The 18,247-nt window shown below is 33.8% G+C and overlaps 2 protein-coding genes across 2 annotated transcripts in view; both read left to right on the forward strand.

Moving 5' to 3' along the window:
- The window catches only part of SDHAF2 (succinate dehydrogenase assembly factor), a 90,477-nt gene that overhangs the window by 66,090 nt on the left and 6,140 nt on the right, over positions 1 to 18,247 (forward strand). Inside the window, exon 2 of the mRNA XM_082909310.1 lies at positions 17,974 to 18,130. Within this exon, the coding sequence (XP_082765436.1) occupies positions 18,018 to 18,130 (113 nt within the window). The 5' untranslated portion in view covers positions 17,974 to 18,017. The remainder of the gene's footprint in view (positions 1 to 17,973; positions 18,131 to 18,247) is intronic.
- LOC114280100 (uncharacterized) lies at positions 10,971 to 16,199 on the forward strand. The gene is made up of 4 exons (XM_028222438.2): positions 10,971 to 11,412; positions 12,967 to 13,225; positions 14,164 to 14,358; positions 15,302 to 16,199. Exons 1-4 carry the CDS (start codon positions 11,018 to 11,020, stop codon positions 15,701 to 15,703), a joined length of 1,251 nt encoding a protein of 416 aa, XP_028078239.2. The 5' UTR covers positions 10,971 to 11,017; the 3' UTR covers positions 15,704 to 16,199.

The following is an 18,247-nucleotide window of genomic DNA, read 5'->3' on the forward strand; positions in this document are numbered from 1 at the left end:
AGACATATGAATCAGAAACCGGAATAAGAGTTCAAACGAAATTTCCATTCATTGAAAATCCAATACAAAGAAAGGGCATAGCCCGGTTACAAGAACAAAAAAAATAACAAAAGAAAAAGTACATAGTCAAGAAAAAAGATCTTCGATCTCAGCGTCAAAGGCAGCATCAGCATCAGCATGAAGACCGGTTTCAAGCGGAAGCTCGGTGTCGGTAACAAGGGTGGTTTCGGTCGGAACCACAGCTTCACCTGGCTGATCAACAACTAAGTCTTCCACCATAGGTTCCGACCGAACTATCTGATCCACATCAACAACCGGAGCATCGTCAGAAGCAGAATCTTCATCTGAGTCTGAGCCCTCAAGAAACTGTTGCTGCATGACATTTGCGTACTCCGCAAGGGATTTCGGTATAAAGTAGGCTGGAGGGTTGAAAACCTCGGTCTGAGGATCATGACCAAGCTTCTCAACGGCTCCCCTCCAGCCGCACTTAAAGAACAGCTCCTTAGCGGCCTCACATTGTTTGACATATACGTCTTCTGCCTTCTAGAAGCCTCTCTTTTCGGCCTCTTTGGCACTCTCCTTCGCAAGGGTGATTTCGGCATCTTTCTTCCTCTCAAGCTTCAATAACTCGCGCAGATACTTGTCTTTCATAACGATGGCGGCTTTCTGCTTCTCTGCTTCAACCGAACTAACCAGTTCGGCAAGTCGGCCGTTCTCAGCTTGTAGCTCGGCCATCTGCTTTCTGGTTTCTTCTAGCTCGGCCACCTTCGCTTCGGCATCCGCCACTGCTTGCCTTGTTATTTTTCTAAGCTCCAGGACTGTCTTGTAAGTAATGTTGTTTTTCTGCAAGGCCTGACAAAACAAAGACTACAATTGAGCCGAAGTAAAAGTTGGGAAAAATTAGACCGAAAAACAGACAGAATTACTTACCAAAATCATGGATTTCGACGTAGACCGGATAGACTTCAATTCGGTGTTTAATTGCTTTTGGTGGTGCTCCATATCTTTAGGGAGGCACACACTCTTGGCCAGGCTGAAGGCCAATTGATGATCTTTGTCAGCAACAACCGAATCAGAATCCTGGATATCTCGGTCGTTGAAGGTTAGCTTTGGAGCCCATTTGGAAGATTCTGCTCGGTCAGTTTGCTCCGGTTGAAGAATAGGTTGAGGACTTTGTGGGATGGATTCGACCTCATCGACAAGGCGCTGTTCGGTCGATGTAGATCGGGCGCGTTTAGAGGGGCGAGATGTAGAAGGCCGTTGAGAAGGGAGGGCCACAACGGCAGGCTGCGTTTGGGCTAACGGTGGTACTTCGGCCCTGGTTGTTTCGGTCAGAAGGGCCCTGACTCTGCTTTTCTTTGCCATCTCTTCTTCAGCAGTTAATGGGACAAGTCGTATTTCGGGCAGGGTTGGGTCCGGTTCAGGTGCGTCTTCAAGGAGGAAATCGGTCACTCGGGCTTTTCGGCGACCGCTATATCTGCAGGTCGGCTCAAAGTTTAGAAGCTTAGCCCAACTCCTTTCTTCAACACGTAATGCGGCTCGGAGTATGTTCAGACTTGGGTAACTATAATAGGAAGCAAGATGAGCTAAGTCTGCAAAAAGGATACAAACTGTTAGATCGGTTATGACATCCGAAACCAAAGTACAAGAAAAAACATAAAACCGAAGTAAACTCTACCAGGTTTTCCTTTCTTCCAGTTAATACTTCGGCCTGGGATTTGGGCTTGCAAATCTTCAAAATTGCCCGATACCCAGAAAAAGTCATCATCATTAACGTCCTTATCCGGCGTGTCTTGTATTATCTTTTCTCTACGGCGGCGTATCCTAAGGTAATAAACCCAGCCATCTTCTTTGGAACCTATGGAGTACTGGTGGAAGATTTCGGCTAAACCGAGGTTCAGGCCTGCTTGGCGGTTTAGCTCGGCTATACCCATTATTATCCGGTATGTATTAGTGGATAGCTGGGTTGGGCATAGTCTGGTTTGCCTAAGAAATTCACAAATTAAAGGCTGGACTGGGAACCTTAGTCCAGTCTCTATTATTGAAAGCAGGGTAAAGGGTACAAAGCCTGCCTCACCCTAGGGTATGATATTCTTCTTGGCAAGGGTAAGGTGTACATCATCTGGAATACCATAATCCCTTCAGAATTCGGCCATGCCACCAGGGGTCTCTACCAAATATCTATACTTACCCATCTGGTGTATAATTTACGAATAAATTATATCAGTGCAAAAATCGTGCTCAGTAGCTCGGTTGAGCGCACGCAGGAGTGCCTGGGTAACCTAAGTCTGCAAAGTAGAAAACAAAGGGGTTAAGCACTGATCATTGGACCGTGCTACAATTTAAAAGCAAGGTATAAGAGCCCTACTTCGGCCTCATAAGCTGGTTCTACCTCGGTTCGTCAAAAGGTTTGGTAGCTCGGTTTGAGCAGGTTGCTCGTTAGATCGGCTCATCGTCTAGGGGCAGCTTTCTGAGTTCGGTCTAAAAAACTAAGAAAGCTGGTTTAGCCCCAAAGGCCTAAATAGGTTGAAGTTTGAATAAAGTTACTTCGGTTGAGCCTCTAGGGGTAGCTTTCTGAGTTCGGTTTAGAAACTAAGAAAGCTGGCTTAGCCCCAAAAGGCTTAGTTCAGTTGAAAACCGAGGTTCCTAGTTTAATATGTTCAAACCTCGGTGATCTTATTTCGGCTAAAGTAAATCAGGAGTTGGTGACTCGTTGAAACGTTTATTGTTTATTCAAGTTCTAGTTCGGTTATTGACTACAATGATCTACCTATATAGGACGAACAGTATCCTAGTTCGGTTGCTACCTAATTTTGGATCTAAGACTAGTTCATACACGCATGGGTTCTGCTAATATTTTTTCATAAAAATACAAAGGCGAAGCAAAAATGGAAGAAAATGTTTTGCAAAAAATACGGTGAACAAAATACATAGAACAGATACGAAAGCAAAATAAAGGAAGCAAAATGAGTTTACTTACCAGGTTGAAGAAGAGGGATCTGAAGATGGGAAAGTGGCAGCAAAATCAGTCTTTAGAAGCAACGGAAGAACAGCAAAAGCACAGAGAGAGAAGATGAAGAATGGAAGGTGAATGATTCAAGAATAGAAAGGTTATTTTGTGAAAGAGGAGAGAGAAAAAGCGGCAAAAAGGGGCGGGACTGTTCAAAAATTTCGAAGTACGAAGGCGGCGTGATAACAGCTCACAGCCTATCAGAACCTGCCACGTGTCATTGGAAAGTGAAGCGTTACAGTCAGTGATTGAAGAGACGTTTTGACCGGACAAAACAGAGCCCGGAGTAAAAATTAGCTCGGCTTGAAAGGCTTAGGAGTTTTTTAGCTCGGCTGGAGACGCTAAAGGGTTTTTAGCTCGGCTGGAAAAGCTTTAAAAAAAAACTCCAGCTCGGCTAGTAGACTGGTAATCCCAATCATGCTGTGCAGATGGAATTAAGGGGCAATTGAGAGGGTAATTTTTGGTGAAAATTGGGCCGAGCTATGAGATGGATTTTGTGGCCCAAAGTACGAAGGACTGTGTAAAAAAGGCTGTAATATTACTTCGGCCCAATAGGGACAAAGTTACTCCGGTCGAAAGAAGAAGAAGTTACTTCGGCTTAGGAGTTGTAAAGTACTTCGGTCCGGAAACAGTTTGGAGTTATACCGGTCCAGAATCGTGGGTTCGGTCTGAACGTACTATGGGTTGAACAGGAGAGAACCGAGGTAAGGAAGAGTGAAGGGAGAACCGAACCAATGATAGTCCGGCTTAATCTGTGGCTCGGCATATCCAGGTTTATCTCGGTTGTATGGAAGTTCGGCCATGATGAAAACCATCCCACTTGGTTTAAGCAGTGGGGGGGGTGTAAAAGGATAAGCATTATCCTTTAGGAGTATGAAAGCTAGGAGGACTCTGCATGGAGAAATAAAAGTCCTACTAGGATTGGGCCACTCGAAACCTATAAAAGCTCACAAGCATTACCTTGGAAGGGGGTAACAGCACACAACTTACAATTTTGCTTCTTGAATACATTGAGTTTTGTCTATTTGTCAAGTTTTCTGACTTAGGCATCGGAGCGGTTTCCGGCACACACCCGCCGGCTAGCTCACGTTTGTGTTTTCAGGTGATAAAGCGACGTCGTACGGAGGAGCGAGGACTTAGTCAACAGGATTATACGAGGAGAATTATTTCTTCCCCGTACAGGCATTAATTCATATTTAATTTGCTTCGTTTTCTTTTATTCAAGTAGTATAGATTCTTATCCTAGGAATAATGAAGATATGAAAGCATGTGGTCACTTTGTTGTAAAATTCACATTGAATATCACTAATGGATAGATGCAGATTTAGAATGAATATTAATCATTGAAATGACTAAAATGTTCAATGTTTCTATATGTTAACAATTGCAGAAAATAGAATTTCGACTATGTACATTAGTTAATTTTGATGTATCGAATGCCAGTATTTTGGGGCATTACAAAAATAATTGCATTATCATCTTTTTTGGTAATATATAATAACCTCCAATTTTAAATTAAATTACATTTTATCATATACAACGATGAAATTAAATATATATTTTTTTAAATCATGATTAGTTGATATTAACGCGGTATTAAAATTAATTAAGCATTTGGGGTGTCACATTTCTAATTGAACATAATTCCTTATATAAGTGTTATGAAATAAATATTTCATGATAAAACTAAATAAATCTAACAAATAGTTTTTTAACTTTTTGAAAGTTTTGAATTAGATCTCAGTATACAATCAATTAAATCACTATTGTAAGCTATTTTATTGATTATTATAATTTTATAAATAAAAATTAAAAAATGATTAAGACTCTTAAAACATAACCCTTAAATTTGCACTCAATGACATTATGTTACATATCAGTTGATTTGTTTAGAAATCAATCAATTAAGACTCAAACCCTGCCATGTCATTTTGAATAAATTTAGTAGTGAAATTTTAAGTGCTCTAGCATTGCTTACAAAAACGTATACATACCATTTGATTTTTAAAATTTAAGAATAAGTGACATATACATCTTGTATTAATAAAATCAACTTGATAAAATTGATGTTATTATTTAAAATGTAAAATAATTAGAGGTCATTTCATTATGCATGGTGAAATACTAATGAAAAAGAAAATTAGTAAACTAATTGTTATAAAATCAAAAAATTATCCCATTATACATTTTATAAATACTCATAAATATAAAATTAATAAAAAATTGTCAAAAATCGAAGGGGTCAGGCCCCTCCCACCCCCTACACAATTTCGCCCCTACAAAGAATTAAATTCAAATGAAGGCACCACTAAATCATACTCTGCTTGAATTGAGTGATTTAGGGAGAAAAAAGAAAGAAAATTGATTTATTTTTATCCTAATCATTTGTTTGGATTATTAAAATGAGATAAATGAAAAGAAATAGAGAGAAATTTATGTCTCTTATAACTCATTTTTTAAATCGTTCCAAAAGTAGAGAGATTGTGAGAGAAAATAAATGAGATGATTACTAAGTTTATATAATATTAAAATTGTCCATCTTGGTACTAAAGAAAAAAAAAATAAAAAGGTATTTTGCTAATATAACTTGTAAGATTTTTTTTTCTTTTCTTTTATATATCTCTATCCAAAAAAGATTGGAGATAAATTATTGTTTATTATTTTATTTCCTCCCCATCTTAACGAAATAAGAGAGAGAAGCCGCAATTGTTTCTCTTCTTGTCTTCTCCCTCATAACTTAAAAATCATTTCTTCTCTTATTTCTTTTAGACCATCTCCAATCATTCATCAAATTTTTCATCTAATTTGATTTTAAATTTGAGTAAAAAACTTGATTTAATATTTCATCAAAATCTTTTAAAAAATTACTTTCACATTCCAAATTTCACTTTCAATCAATTTTGGTGAAAAAAACCAGCTCCGATCCTTCGTCTTTTAATAGTTGCATCAAACTTAAGTGGAAAAAGGCTTATTGGAAATCTAGTGAAAGATTTAGTTCATCTTTGATTTGATGAAAAATTTATTTCTCTCTTAATTTGATACAAGTTTAATGAAAAGATTAGACCTCATTTTCACCAAAATTTTTATCAAATTTAAATTTGATAAGAATTGGAGATGCTCTTAGATATCCAAATATAGTGTTAGATATAGAAGAAATAAAAAACAATGACACGCGTAAAATGTTATTTAAATAATTAGGCATACTTTTCAAACACAATGATATAGCAATCAATTAAGATATTAAAAACAATACTATATCTCATATTTTCTCTAATTATTAGCAAATCATATCACTTACATATCATTAGGTCTAGAAAATGGATCTAGAAATTGGGGTTATATATCATTTTTTCAAGAAGTAATCATCTTCTCTTTTCTTGAGATAAATAAATCACACTTTTTTCTTATTTTCTTTCCTCTCCTACCCCCCCCCCCCCCCTCCCCCCCCCCCCCCCCCTCTTTTTTTTCTTCTTCTTTCTTAAATTCCCAAACATATTGTGCTATCCTCCTTCCTTCAATAGCCCTCTAACGTTAGGAGAAAGAAAAAATTGCTGTATAAATTCACTGTTGTTCCTACTTATTTCTTTTATGCTATCAAAGCACACACCATCATACTATAATGGACATTTTCTTTTAAGGAAAATTTAGCCCAAAAGACTCCATTGGACTCTTATTTAGTAAAAATGACAATTCAATTTATTTTGTTTCATAAACTCTTTAAGGAGGAGGTGCATAATTGAATAATGACATAAAAAAATTTTAAAAAAAATTCTTGGACAATATTGCACATTATTTTATTTTATACAAGTTTAAAAATATTGTGTATGTGTATTTTTGGTAGGTTTATCTAATATGTACTATGTTTTTATAGCAGTAAAATTTTACTGTCAACCAGAGTAACATGTTACTATTTACGTCAATTTCGGCGGTATTTTTTTTTTATTTTTTATTTTTTAAGAATTTCATAACTAATATGAATCTTGTTTGATAGATCTTGATGAAAAAATTTTAAAAATACTAACTTTATTAAAACTAACATCTAGATTAAAAGTTATATTATTTTAAAGTTTAAAATATTAAATTATTCATTAAGTATATTTTGGCAAAAGTGGTATGTGTTGGACTTTGTTGAGCTTTTCAAAAAAAAAAAAATTTATACTTGTTCTTAATGCATTAAAATTTTATTACGAGGAGATTTTAACCAAATTTTCCTTTCTTTAACGGTTTAAATTTAAAATTTTTGGGACAATTGTTTCAAATTTTATTCTATTGCCTTTTGTCTATAAGAATAACAAAAATATGAAAGATTATACTATTCTCATCTATCTGTACAATGTCTCCACCTATCTATCCATTGTTGTTGTTGGCCAAAAACTTTTTCGGGGATGGCTAATCTTCAGTGGCAGTACTGGGCGGTGATTGATAGCAGTGTGTTATAATAGAACAACAATGATTTAGATCATTAAAAAATACACGATTAATAGCACTAATGCATTGGGAATGGTAATAAAAAGAAAAAAAAAAGAAACAAGGCATAGAAAGTGGGCGGGACCCACTGCCACATCATTAGTGGTCCTTTTAGTGCTCCATTTCTAGTGCTCCTAAGCATTTTTCTATAATAAAAAGAGAGTAAGCATGGGAAAAAAAATACAAATTTAAAAATTAAAAAAAAAAAAGTTCTTTAAAGCAATAATTTGTATTTCTCACTGATATATTCCATCAATCACGTTTTTACAATTAAGACAGATAAATCACTGGACTTAATGTCATATACCCCGTTTGGAGACTTACCTTTTTAGTCAAAAAGTCAAAAATTTATCTTTTTAGCCAAAAAGCCAACAAATTATACCAAAAAGTCAAAGATTTTCTTTTCTCTCTACTTTTTGCACATCTTTTCGTAATTAGCCAAAAAGTCATCCCAAACATATAAGTTTTTTTTACTTACTTTTTTAGCCAAATAGTCAAAAAGTTACTAAATTAGCTTGTTCCCAAACGAGGAGATTTATCACAATTTTTCCTACTATAATTATATTGGATATATATATTTTTACTAATAAATCTCACCTCACAAACAAGTATTCTAATTAGTCTCAAATTTTTTCTATTAATCTGTTAAGTCCAATTAATGGAGAGTTTCTTTCCGTATGGTCTTATTTTTTATTTTGATAGTGTTTTGGTGGACAGCTATACCCTTTATTAATGTAACATGTATGATGTGATACTCCAATGTGACAAGTATTAATGTGACACTCCAATGATGTGACACTCCAAAAAAATTAAAAATACTTTAGTGTATTTTTCTTAAATGTGATAACGTGGCGGGTATGATATGACACTCCAAAAGTTTTACTTTAAAAAAAATAAAAACTCTTTACAATACTTTTTCCTAATGTGACAACGTGACGAATATGATGTAACACTTAAAAAAAATGATGTAACACTTAAAAAAAAATACAGTAAAAACTTTTTAGTGTATTTTTTTTAATGTGACAACGTGACAGATATGATGTGACACTTCAAAAAAAATAAAAACTCTTTATTGTACTTTTCTCAAACGTAACAACGTGGCGGATATGATGTAACACAAAAAAAATTAAAAACTCCTTAATATACTTTTCCCAAACGTGACATGTGATACTCCAACGTGGTAGGTATGATATGACACTCTAAAAAAATAAAAACTCTTTAGTGTAATTTTTCAAAATGTGACACTCTTACGTGACGGATATAATGTGACACTAAAAAACTATTTAGTATACTTTGTCTAAATGTGACACTCAAATGTAGCGGGCAAATGAGTCATTATACATCCAAAATGACTAAATGGATCACAAAAAAAAAATACAAGACTTTATAGATTATAAGTTCAAAATATGAGGCTTATTAGTAATTAATCTCCCAAAAAAAAAATGAAAGAAACTCGTATTACTATCTATAGGAATTTTAAGTTATTACATATATGTGTAGATTTATATTCTTTTCGAGAGAATGGTAAAATTTTAAGCAACGTGTGCCTATGATTTTTATTATTTTATTTTTTTGACACCTGAATGCTTAAGGAATGTGGGCTTTCTAGTGAGATGTCTTGATTCTAAACACAGCCTAATGTTCCCTTTGTTCGAGTGGGACATATATTTTTTAAAAGATATCTTTTGTATTTTGACATTTGACATAATGAAAATTAAAAATCAATAGAAAATATTTTTTTATACCACACCACTATCACCATGGACATCGTCACCATCATTGTCGTCAAAGATGGTGCCACCTCAGGAGTAGTTGGTCACATGCTCGCCTAATTTTTTTATTTTTTTTTTGTACTATTACTGGTATATATAAAAGATTATGCATTATTTATCTATTACAAAATTGTGATAGTGTCCCTTCTTAAATCATGTAAAACTTCTTATGTTTTAAATTTTTTAAAAATGCTCTATTTTATTCTTCTAGTTACTCTTATACACTCTTAGACCATCTTCAATCATTCATCAAAATTTTCATCTAATTTGATTCTAAATTTGAGTAAAAAATCGATTTGATATGAGTTACTTCAATCCTTTCATCAAAATCTTTTAAAAAATTACTTTCTCATCTCAAATTTCACTTTTCATCAATTTTGGTGAAAAAAAATCCTGCTCCAATCCTTCATCTTTTAACAATTTCATCAAACTTAAATGGGAAAAGGATTGTTAGAAATTTGGTGAAAGATTTGGTTCATGCTTGATTTGATGAAAGTTTTGCTTCCCTCTTGATTTGATACAAGTTTGATGAAAGGATTGGATCTCATTTTTACCAACATTTTTATCAAATTTAAATTTGAAAAATGATTTGGTAAATGATTGAAGATGCTCTTATAGGTCAAGTTAAGAATTGAATCAATTGATATTTTTTGTTTTCATTATGAGATTTGTTTAGTTAGTTTTATTTTCCATTGTAGGTTCTTTGTTGAGTTGATTGTGGATTTATAAGTTTTGTTGATACAAGTCTCACGATAATTGTAATATTGTATCTCACCGATTGAAATAAATTTTTATAAAAAAATGTAGAAGTTTAATACTATCTCATGGTTGCTTGTTATGATTAATGTGTACCCTACCTGCTTTGCAATTCTCACTCTGCCACTGACTGTCACTAATACCACTATCGCCACATAACTACCTCTACTTTCACCTTCATCCTATCACCACAACAAAATATAGAAAAATATTCAATTTTGTAAAAAATATTTTTTGCCCACCCAAACTAAGGCTGCGCAAGAATCCATCCGACTTACCAAAATGAATGGCCTGAACCAATCCGCAATAGAATAGACAGTTTCAATGGTTTGAACGGACGGATGCGGATGCATTTTTCCTAATCCGTCCAAGTTCAGACAGATAGTAGATAGGGAGCCCACCCCACCCAACTTGATCTACTAACATCCCTAAGAAAATGATATTATACTTTTATGCTTTATATGTTAATAAATGACCTCGTATTTAGTAATTATATTTTTTATTTATGAAATATGAAAAAAAATTTGGAATAATTCAAAAAAAAAAGTCCAAAATAGTAAAGCTCAAACCGTTAAACTGATCCGTATGCACCATTCAACTTGCACGACCCGTTTAATCTACATCTGCTAATAAAATGTGTTGGCCTAGGTTAGGGTCAACATCCTGCCATCGTGGAGACCTAGGGTGAGGTCGAGTCAGAGTCGACTTGTAGAACTTAGCGCTATACCCTTAAAGAAATAAAATTGCGCTTTCACTACTACTAATAGTTTTGGTAATATGTAAGCGCTACGAAACGGATTGATGCAGATTAATTTTTTTTAATTTTCCTAAATTTGGACAAATGACATATAAGAGGTCACCCAACCTAATTCGACCTACAAGCATCCCTAGCCCAAACAAACGAAATGTAAGTGTTAATTGAACATAATTAAGGGGGACAATATAATTGTTGGAAACTATCTAGGCAGAATTGTGATTTTGGCTAGATAGAAGCCCTGCTCCAGATGATGAAATGGCAAGTTTGACCAAGGCGTTGGTAGTCATCGTTATATTTTCGTTCGTTCAAATTAGCGGAAAGAGCGTTATTTCAGTTATTACTCTCTCTCTCAAATTGAGAAGAGAGAAAAGGAAGAAAAAAAAAAAAAAGCAGAGATCAAAATCAATAATGGAGAAAGAAGCAGAGAATGCAGATCAAGAGCATCCAATGGAACCAGACAAAGAGAAAGAGAAAGATCATGGAGAGGAAGATACAGAAAGCGATAATGAGGAGAGAGATGAAGAAGAGAGAGAGTCTCAGAGACTGAGAGATAAAAAGATGGAAAGGAGACTCAGAGCCAAGGAGAGGAGAGAGAAGAGGCGCCAAGTCATCTCTCTCCTCCGCACTATTCCTTATTCCGATCACCAGAGGTATACAAATTTGTTTATTTTATTTTAATTTTCCATTTCTCGATTTAGATGTGTTTGGAATAATCTAATTTTTTTTTAAATGCAAAAAATGTGTAAAAAAATAGAAAATTGATATAACTAAAAAAATATAAAAAGATTAAAAAAATAGGCTAATATAAGAAATGTTAAATAGTGCCTTACAATCTCATAATTATTTTTACTCCCATAATCTTAATAAGATTTCGATCACTTTACTTTTTCATTAATTGCTCGAGGATCGAGGATATCTAGAATCAGAAAGTCTCTCTGTTGATTTGGATTTGAATTACTATATTAGGTCTTTGTTAAATTTGATAATTTTATCGAAAATTGATAATACTAGTTATTCATTTTAATATTATCCAATTTTATGTGGATATATGTGTGGTGACAATGTGTTTTAATGTGATGATCACCGAGAAACTTGATCTCGGCTCAAGTCAACTAAATTACATAAATGATCCGAGCTTGCTCGAGCTCTAAAAGACAAAATAAAATTTAAATTAATTTGCATATTAAGAGAAAAAAGAAAAAGAAATTAATAAGTAAAATATAAAAAAAATGCTTATCGTAATAAAAAAATTCATCAATCAAATAGGTAAATTTACATAAACACCAAACACAAATAGAAAAATTAAATAAATTAATAAAAATATAGGAGTATTTAATATATTATTAAAAATAAATATTCATTTTTAAAGTCAGATTTGAATCTACTCGAGTTGGGCTAGATTACTAAGCGAGCATAAAATCAAGAACAAGTTCGTTCATTTAGTAAATAAACTGAGCTCCAAATGAGCTGAGCTAGAGTTTTCGTTTGCAATCACACCTAAAACCTACTACACCCATTTACCAATTTACCAATTGAGCCAACGTCGCAGGGCAGAAGGTACATAACTTTTTTTTATTTAAAATTTGAGTAATTTAAGATTCTTGAAAAACATGAAGTGTTGTAAGTCTTTGCCACCCAAAATCTATAATTGAATGGTTCAATTAGAATAACCTTCTATAATATAGGGTGACATTTGAGGTTTTCAAACTCATATGATCACAACTCAATGTGTAAGAACTAAGAACCTTGGCTAACTATGAACTTCAGTGACCACCACTCTACTTTTATGAGTACCTCAACTGTTAAGGTGTTGCATATGTGTAGACACTCGGTTAATTCCATTTTATTCCTCACATCATCGCTTTTGGAGTGACTTTCCATCATATTATATTTAGGATCATTTTATGCCATGGAGGAAATTATGTCAATTAGCTTTTAGATTCTAATTTTTTGTGATTGCCTTTGCTATAAAAAGACTAATTTGTATTGACTTTGTTCTTGGAAAAGCTTTTGTCCCTTCGTATGATACAATAAGGAGATAGAATGGTGTCACTTTAAGTATCCAAATGCCTCCCTAAGAGTATGCATTGTATATCAAGATTGATAACACTTTTGCTCTTGATTTTTAAACTCACTCGTTTTTTTCTTTTTCCCCAATAAATGGTTGTTCAAGCATAATGTAATATATGGTCTGGAGTTTGTAGGTGGTGGTCGGCAGATACCATTGCCATGGTGACTGGAGCAAACAGAGGGATTGGGTTTGAGATTGCACACCAACTTGCATTGCATGGCTTGACAGTTATTCTGACATCAAGAGATGCTGCTGTTGGTGAAGAAGCAGCAAAGGTCTTACAAGAAGGAGGTTTGAATGTGCATGTCCATCAATTGGATATTGTGGACCCTTCATCAATCCAAGTGTTCATTGAGTGGCTACAACAAAACTATGGTGGTTTAGATATTCTGGTAAAATGTTGATACCATAGTTTCATTCTAAGGTTTAATTGTTATATGTTATTCACAGATAACTCTGCAGTGTGATGTATGTAATTTTTCTAGTCATTCTTCTTTCTTTTCTTTACTTTTTCTTTCTTTCAAAAATAGGTTCAATTCTCTTCAGCTTTGCCAAACAGAAAGCAACTTAGTTTAGTTAAAATTTGTTTAGACATATAAGTTTTTAGACACAAATTTAAGAAGTGATGGCATTGAAAAACACTTGCTTCATAATAATAAATGTAGATCTATTATCTAGAATAGTGCCTGCTATATATATATGAAAATCATTCATGCATATTGGTACCCTTTTTTTGCCTAATAGACCCCTATGGTCATATACCAAGAAGCACATACACATACAAATACACATACATAGACACGTGACATGGCAACAACACGACACTAACACAACAATTTTTAAAAGACACAACATGTGAGAGATACATACAAAATATATGAATTTATATATTTATTATATGTCATATATATCAATGTTTCATTGGAAGTTGATAAAAGTATACAACATAATATGAATTTTTAAAATTTAAGAGAGGATGAATTAATAGATATAGGTCTACATTATTTTTGTTTTATCACTAGATCATAAGTTTTTTTGTTCAGTCTTGTAATGTATTTCATATGTATCTAAGTAATGGACACTTGAGTCTCCTAAGTGTTTGAAGAATGTTTAACTCGAAAAAAAATAATAATAATAATAGAACTTGTTTGGACGTGTGTCAAAAACATGTCAAGAAAGTGTCCGACAAGTGTCAATAAGTGTTTGATGAGTGTCAATGTTAGACATAGACGCGTCACCTTTTTAGAAGTGTTTGTGCTTCTTAGATAATATCTAATGTAGCATAGAAGATAATCAGCATTTAACATATGGCCCCTACAAACTTGTACAGATAAACAATGCTGGTGTTAATTTCAACTATGGATCAGACAATCAACTCGAGTTTGCTGAACAGGTCATAACCACCAACTATTTTGGCACCAAAAATATAATTAAAGCTATGATCCCGTTAATGAGGCCTAATGCTTCAGGTGCTCGTATTGTTAATGTTAGCTCACGGTTGGGAAGACTTAATGGCAAGCGAAATGTAAGTAAATGCTTTGCTTTTTCTTTTCATTTCCGTACTACTCCTTTCCCCCCTATTTTTAAAACAATGGAGGGGCCTTTTTGCTTACGATGGTTTTCTAATTTTCCAAATGGATCTGCATAGATACTTTTTTTTTTTCTAGGCATGCTGATAGATGCCATTTACTCTAATTTCCCTCTCTTGCAGTTGAAATTTTTAGAAAATATCCTATTCCCCAGTTACTTAAAACAATTGTGCTTTATGCTTGTGGAAGATGTGACATCTTGTATAATTAAACAAGAATATAAAGTGCAAAACATGGTTCATATTTTTGCCTTGAAATTGGAGCTACTTGTGTGAAACTCAGCTCTGGGGAAGGTTATGATGAGCATGGGATTTCTTTCTCCTGTTATAATTGTTGATTCATGAAGAATACGTTTGAATTTCTTCCTCGTCTTTGATTGCAACAAACCTTTTTGTCATTGTTTTTTTCATTTTGAACTTAACAAATTCTGGTCCTTGTATTGCTTCTTTTTCTTTTTTTATAATTTATTAGTTATTATTTGTTTATATTATCGGAGTTTGTTGTTTTGTATCATTGAAGCTAGCAGTCTTGTGCAACTCCTCCAAGATTCTTTTTCTTTTTTCCCCTCCTCTAATTGTTGGGAATATCAGTTCCTTTAATCTTCACAATGCAGCAGAATTTCATCGATCATGGTCTCTCTCACTCTCTACCTCTCTCTCAAGCACTTAGTAGTTCAATGGACCAAATCCTAGAGTAATTGAAGATAGACATACCCCAACCCCATTTCACTAAAAATATTTGGGAATTACTTTTGCAAAATGAAATTAAAATTCCGTACAACTAGTTTATGAATCATTGTTCAATCAATTTTTTTTTTTCTTCTTTTTTTGGGTGCCCTTGGCATCATATTAACATGATCAAAGTTCTTGACTCTGACAGAGAATTGGAGATCTCACTTTAAGGCACCAATTGGAAGATGTGGACTCACTATCTGAGGAACTGATTGATAAGACTGTGAATACATTTTTGGAGCAAGTAAAAGATGGCAGTTGGACATCTGGCAAGTGGCCTCAAACATGTGCCGACTACTCAATGTCAAAGCTTGCTGTTAATGCTTACACCAGGCTAATGGCGAAGATGCTTTCAGATCGACCAGAAGGGCAAAAGATATATATAAATTGCTATTGCCCGGGCTGGGTGAAGACTGCCATGACTGGTTGGGCAGGGCATACTTCACCAGAGGACGGGGCTGACACAGGAGTTTGGCTTGCCTTGCTTCCAGACCCTGACCAGTTAGTGACAGGAAAATTTTTCAGTGAGAGACGTGAGATAAGTTTTTAGGAATGTTTTCCAGTTTCAGCTTCAGCTTCAGCTTCCTTTTTTTCAGTGAGATCGGATTCTACAAGAACGATGAGAACTGGTGCAAAGAAAGCTCTATTCTGAATTGGCTTTTGCAATTGAACTTTTTTAGAAGAGAGTATGCAACTGCCATTGCATTCATTGCCATCTCTAGACTCTTAGGAAAGTTTGAGACAAATACTGAATGAGGGAGTTAAGGGAATCTCTAATTTCACTAGAATCCCGGTCTTCTGAAAATTGGGTTGTGCGAATTCTACCGCCACCCAAACTTTGTACCCATGAGGAGTTAGTAAGCATGGGCAATGAATGGAAGAGCAGTATTTGGTGTATCTAGTCATTAATTTACACATTTCTGATACTAGAAATTTTGCTTTTGACATTTTTTGTTATTGGATTTAGTGGGAGTTCTATCATGATGACTTTTGTGATGTCCCCAAGTTTGATTAACAATAATTATTACCCAAAGTTTGATTAGATATCATGAAGACTTTTGTGATGTCCCCAAGTTTGATTAGCAATATACCCAAAGTTTGATTAGACAATTTTTTTCCTTTGTGTATAGACTCACACACGCGCACACAACAATTGGGAGTAATTTGTCTGGATCATTTCTTGCCATTTCTTTCGAAAATTTGGAAGATAAAGATATAATTCTCATTGAAATAGAACATTTGCAAGGCTTACAGAAGTATTGAAGCTATGTCTTGTTCATCTAATTTCTCATCTTTGGAATGAGAAAAGTAGGACTTTGATTACAAATGCAATTGCAAATGATTTGAAGAAAATGAATATGAAAATGATTTGCGTTTTTAAAGTTTCTCAATTTTTGTTTTATGGAGTACAATAAATGAAAACAATTCCAAACACACCTGTCGTTCTTTTCCAAAAGTCATTTTTCAAATTTGGAATAGAAAACTTGCATTTCTGGCACCTAACTGCACAATGTGCCCTTTATGATCATAGCATAAAACCACTGGATTGCGTCTTCTTTTCAAATACTCAATTGGAGAGGCATTCAGGTTGGTTGAGTATGATCCCTAACGTTCACCTCCATTTCAATTGAATCGTACATCTTATAAGTTATTAGGGTGTTTGGTGTGGACTATTATAGGGTTAAAATTGATAATCAGAAAGTAATGAGTAGAAGCACCCCTTCTCCAGCTTCTAAATAATCGATTTTTCTCAGCTTATTTAAGTTATTTCTGCCTAAAAGATTATAAGCAAAAATTGTACCAAATAATCTGACACCTATTCTCAAATTAAAATAAGTTATAATCTGACACCCCCATTGTTTGTTCACCATACAGGAAAAAAATATCAATTTGATTTCATTCACATAATTTAAAAATATTTGATTTTTATAATTGAATCCATAAAGCCCTCGTTTGTCATCTAAGTTTTTGCGGACTCAAATAATCACAAAAGGCAAAATATGTTACAAAACTAATAAGATAAAATATTACATTCAAACCATAATCATTTCATTTTTCCTCTTATAAAACTCAAAAAAACCAAATAACTTAACTCAAACAAAGTTTTTTAACCCCAAATTAAAATAATTAAAAAATCAAAAACCTAAAAAATCAATCCACATTTCAGACAAAGCCTAACTACAGAGAATTCATATTAAAAATTAGGGCTCAGTATCAAATAATTTGAAGTGATACCCAATACATGTGAAAAAGTACAAATTATCACAAAAGTCCAATACAGTAAATGACCACAAAAGTCCAATACAGTAAATGACCAAAATGGTATAGCGTAACCGTAATGTTTTGTTTATGAGAGGACCAAGGTGATATGTCATGTAAGCTTTACGTAGGATTGTTAGTAAGTTTATATAAGTAACTGTAGCGTTACTAATGCCATAATTTATGAATTTATTCCTCAATTTTCAAAGTATATGAGCGTTTAATCTTTATTTTTTCAAAATAGTTACTCTGGCTAATTTTTATATTTACACATAAATCAATTATAAAATCAAAAATAACCCTAATATATGATTTTTGTTCAATTTTGTGATTAGTTTAAATATTTTTAGATTTTATTTCTTTATTTGAACTTGTGTAACAATTTGAAAAATTAAAAAAAAAGAAAATAGAAAGGGAAAAGAAATAAATTATATATTTTATTAACAAATTTTTATTTTTCTTGGAGCCACATGAATCCACAAATAGAACGCCGCGTTGCACGTTTAAAAAAGGCCCACGACTCACAGTCGCACCAAATCACGAGCGCCATACAAACACTCCGGAACTCTGTTCTCCTGTGGCTGCGGCAAAATCATTCATCAAAAATGGCGAATTTGAGAAGAGCTCTGCTCAACATCTCTCGAATCCTCGATTCCACGGCCATTCCTGCTCGAATCACCAACGTCAACCCGCCAATTCAATCCGCGTCTCTCTACAGGTACAACTTAACTCTCTCTCTCTCTCTCTCTCTCTCTCTATGTCTATTGCATATTCAAATACATGTGTATGATGAATATATAACTATGCATTTTTGTTTGTCTGTTTGTTTTCATTT

The sequence above is a fragment of the Camellia sinensis genome, chromosome 15 (assembly GCF_055761805.1).
Source record: "Camellia sinensis isolate YWXY chromosome 15, ASM5576180v1, whole genome shotgun sequence".
NCBI lineage: Eukaryota > Viridiplantae > Streptophyta > Magnoliopsida > Ericales > Theaceae > Camellia > Camellia sinensis.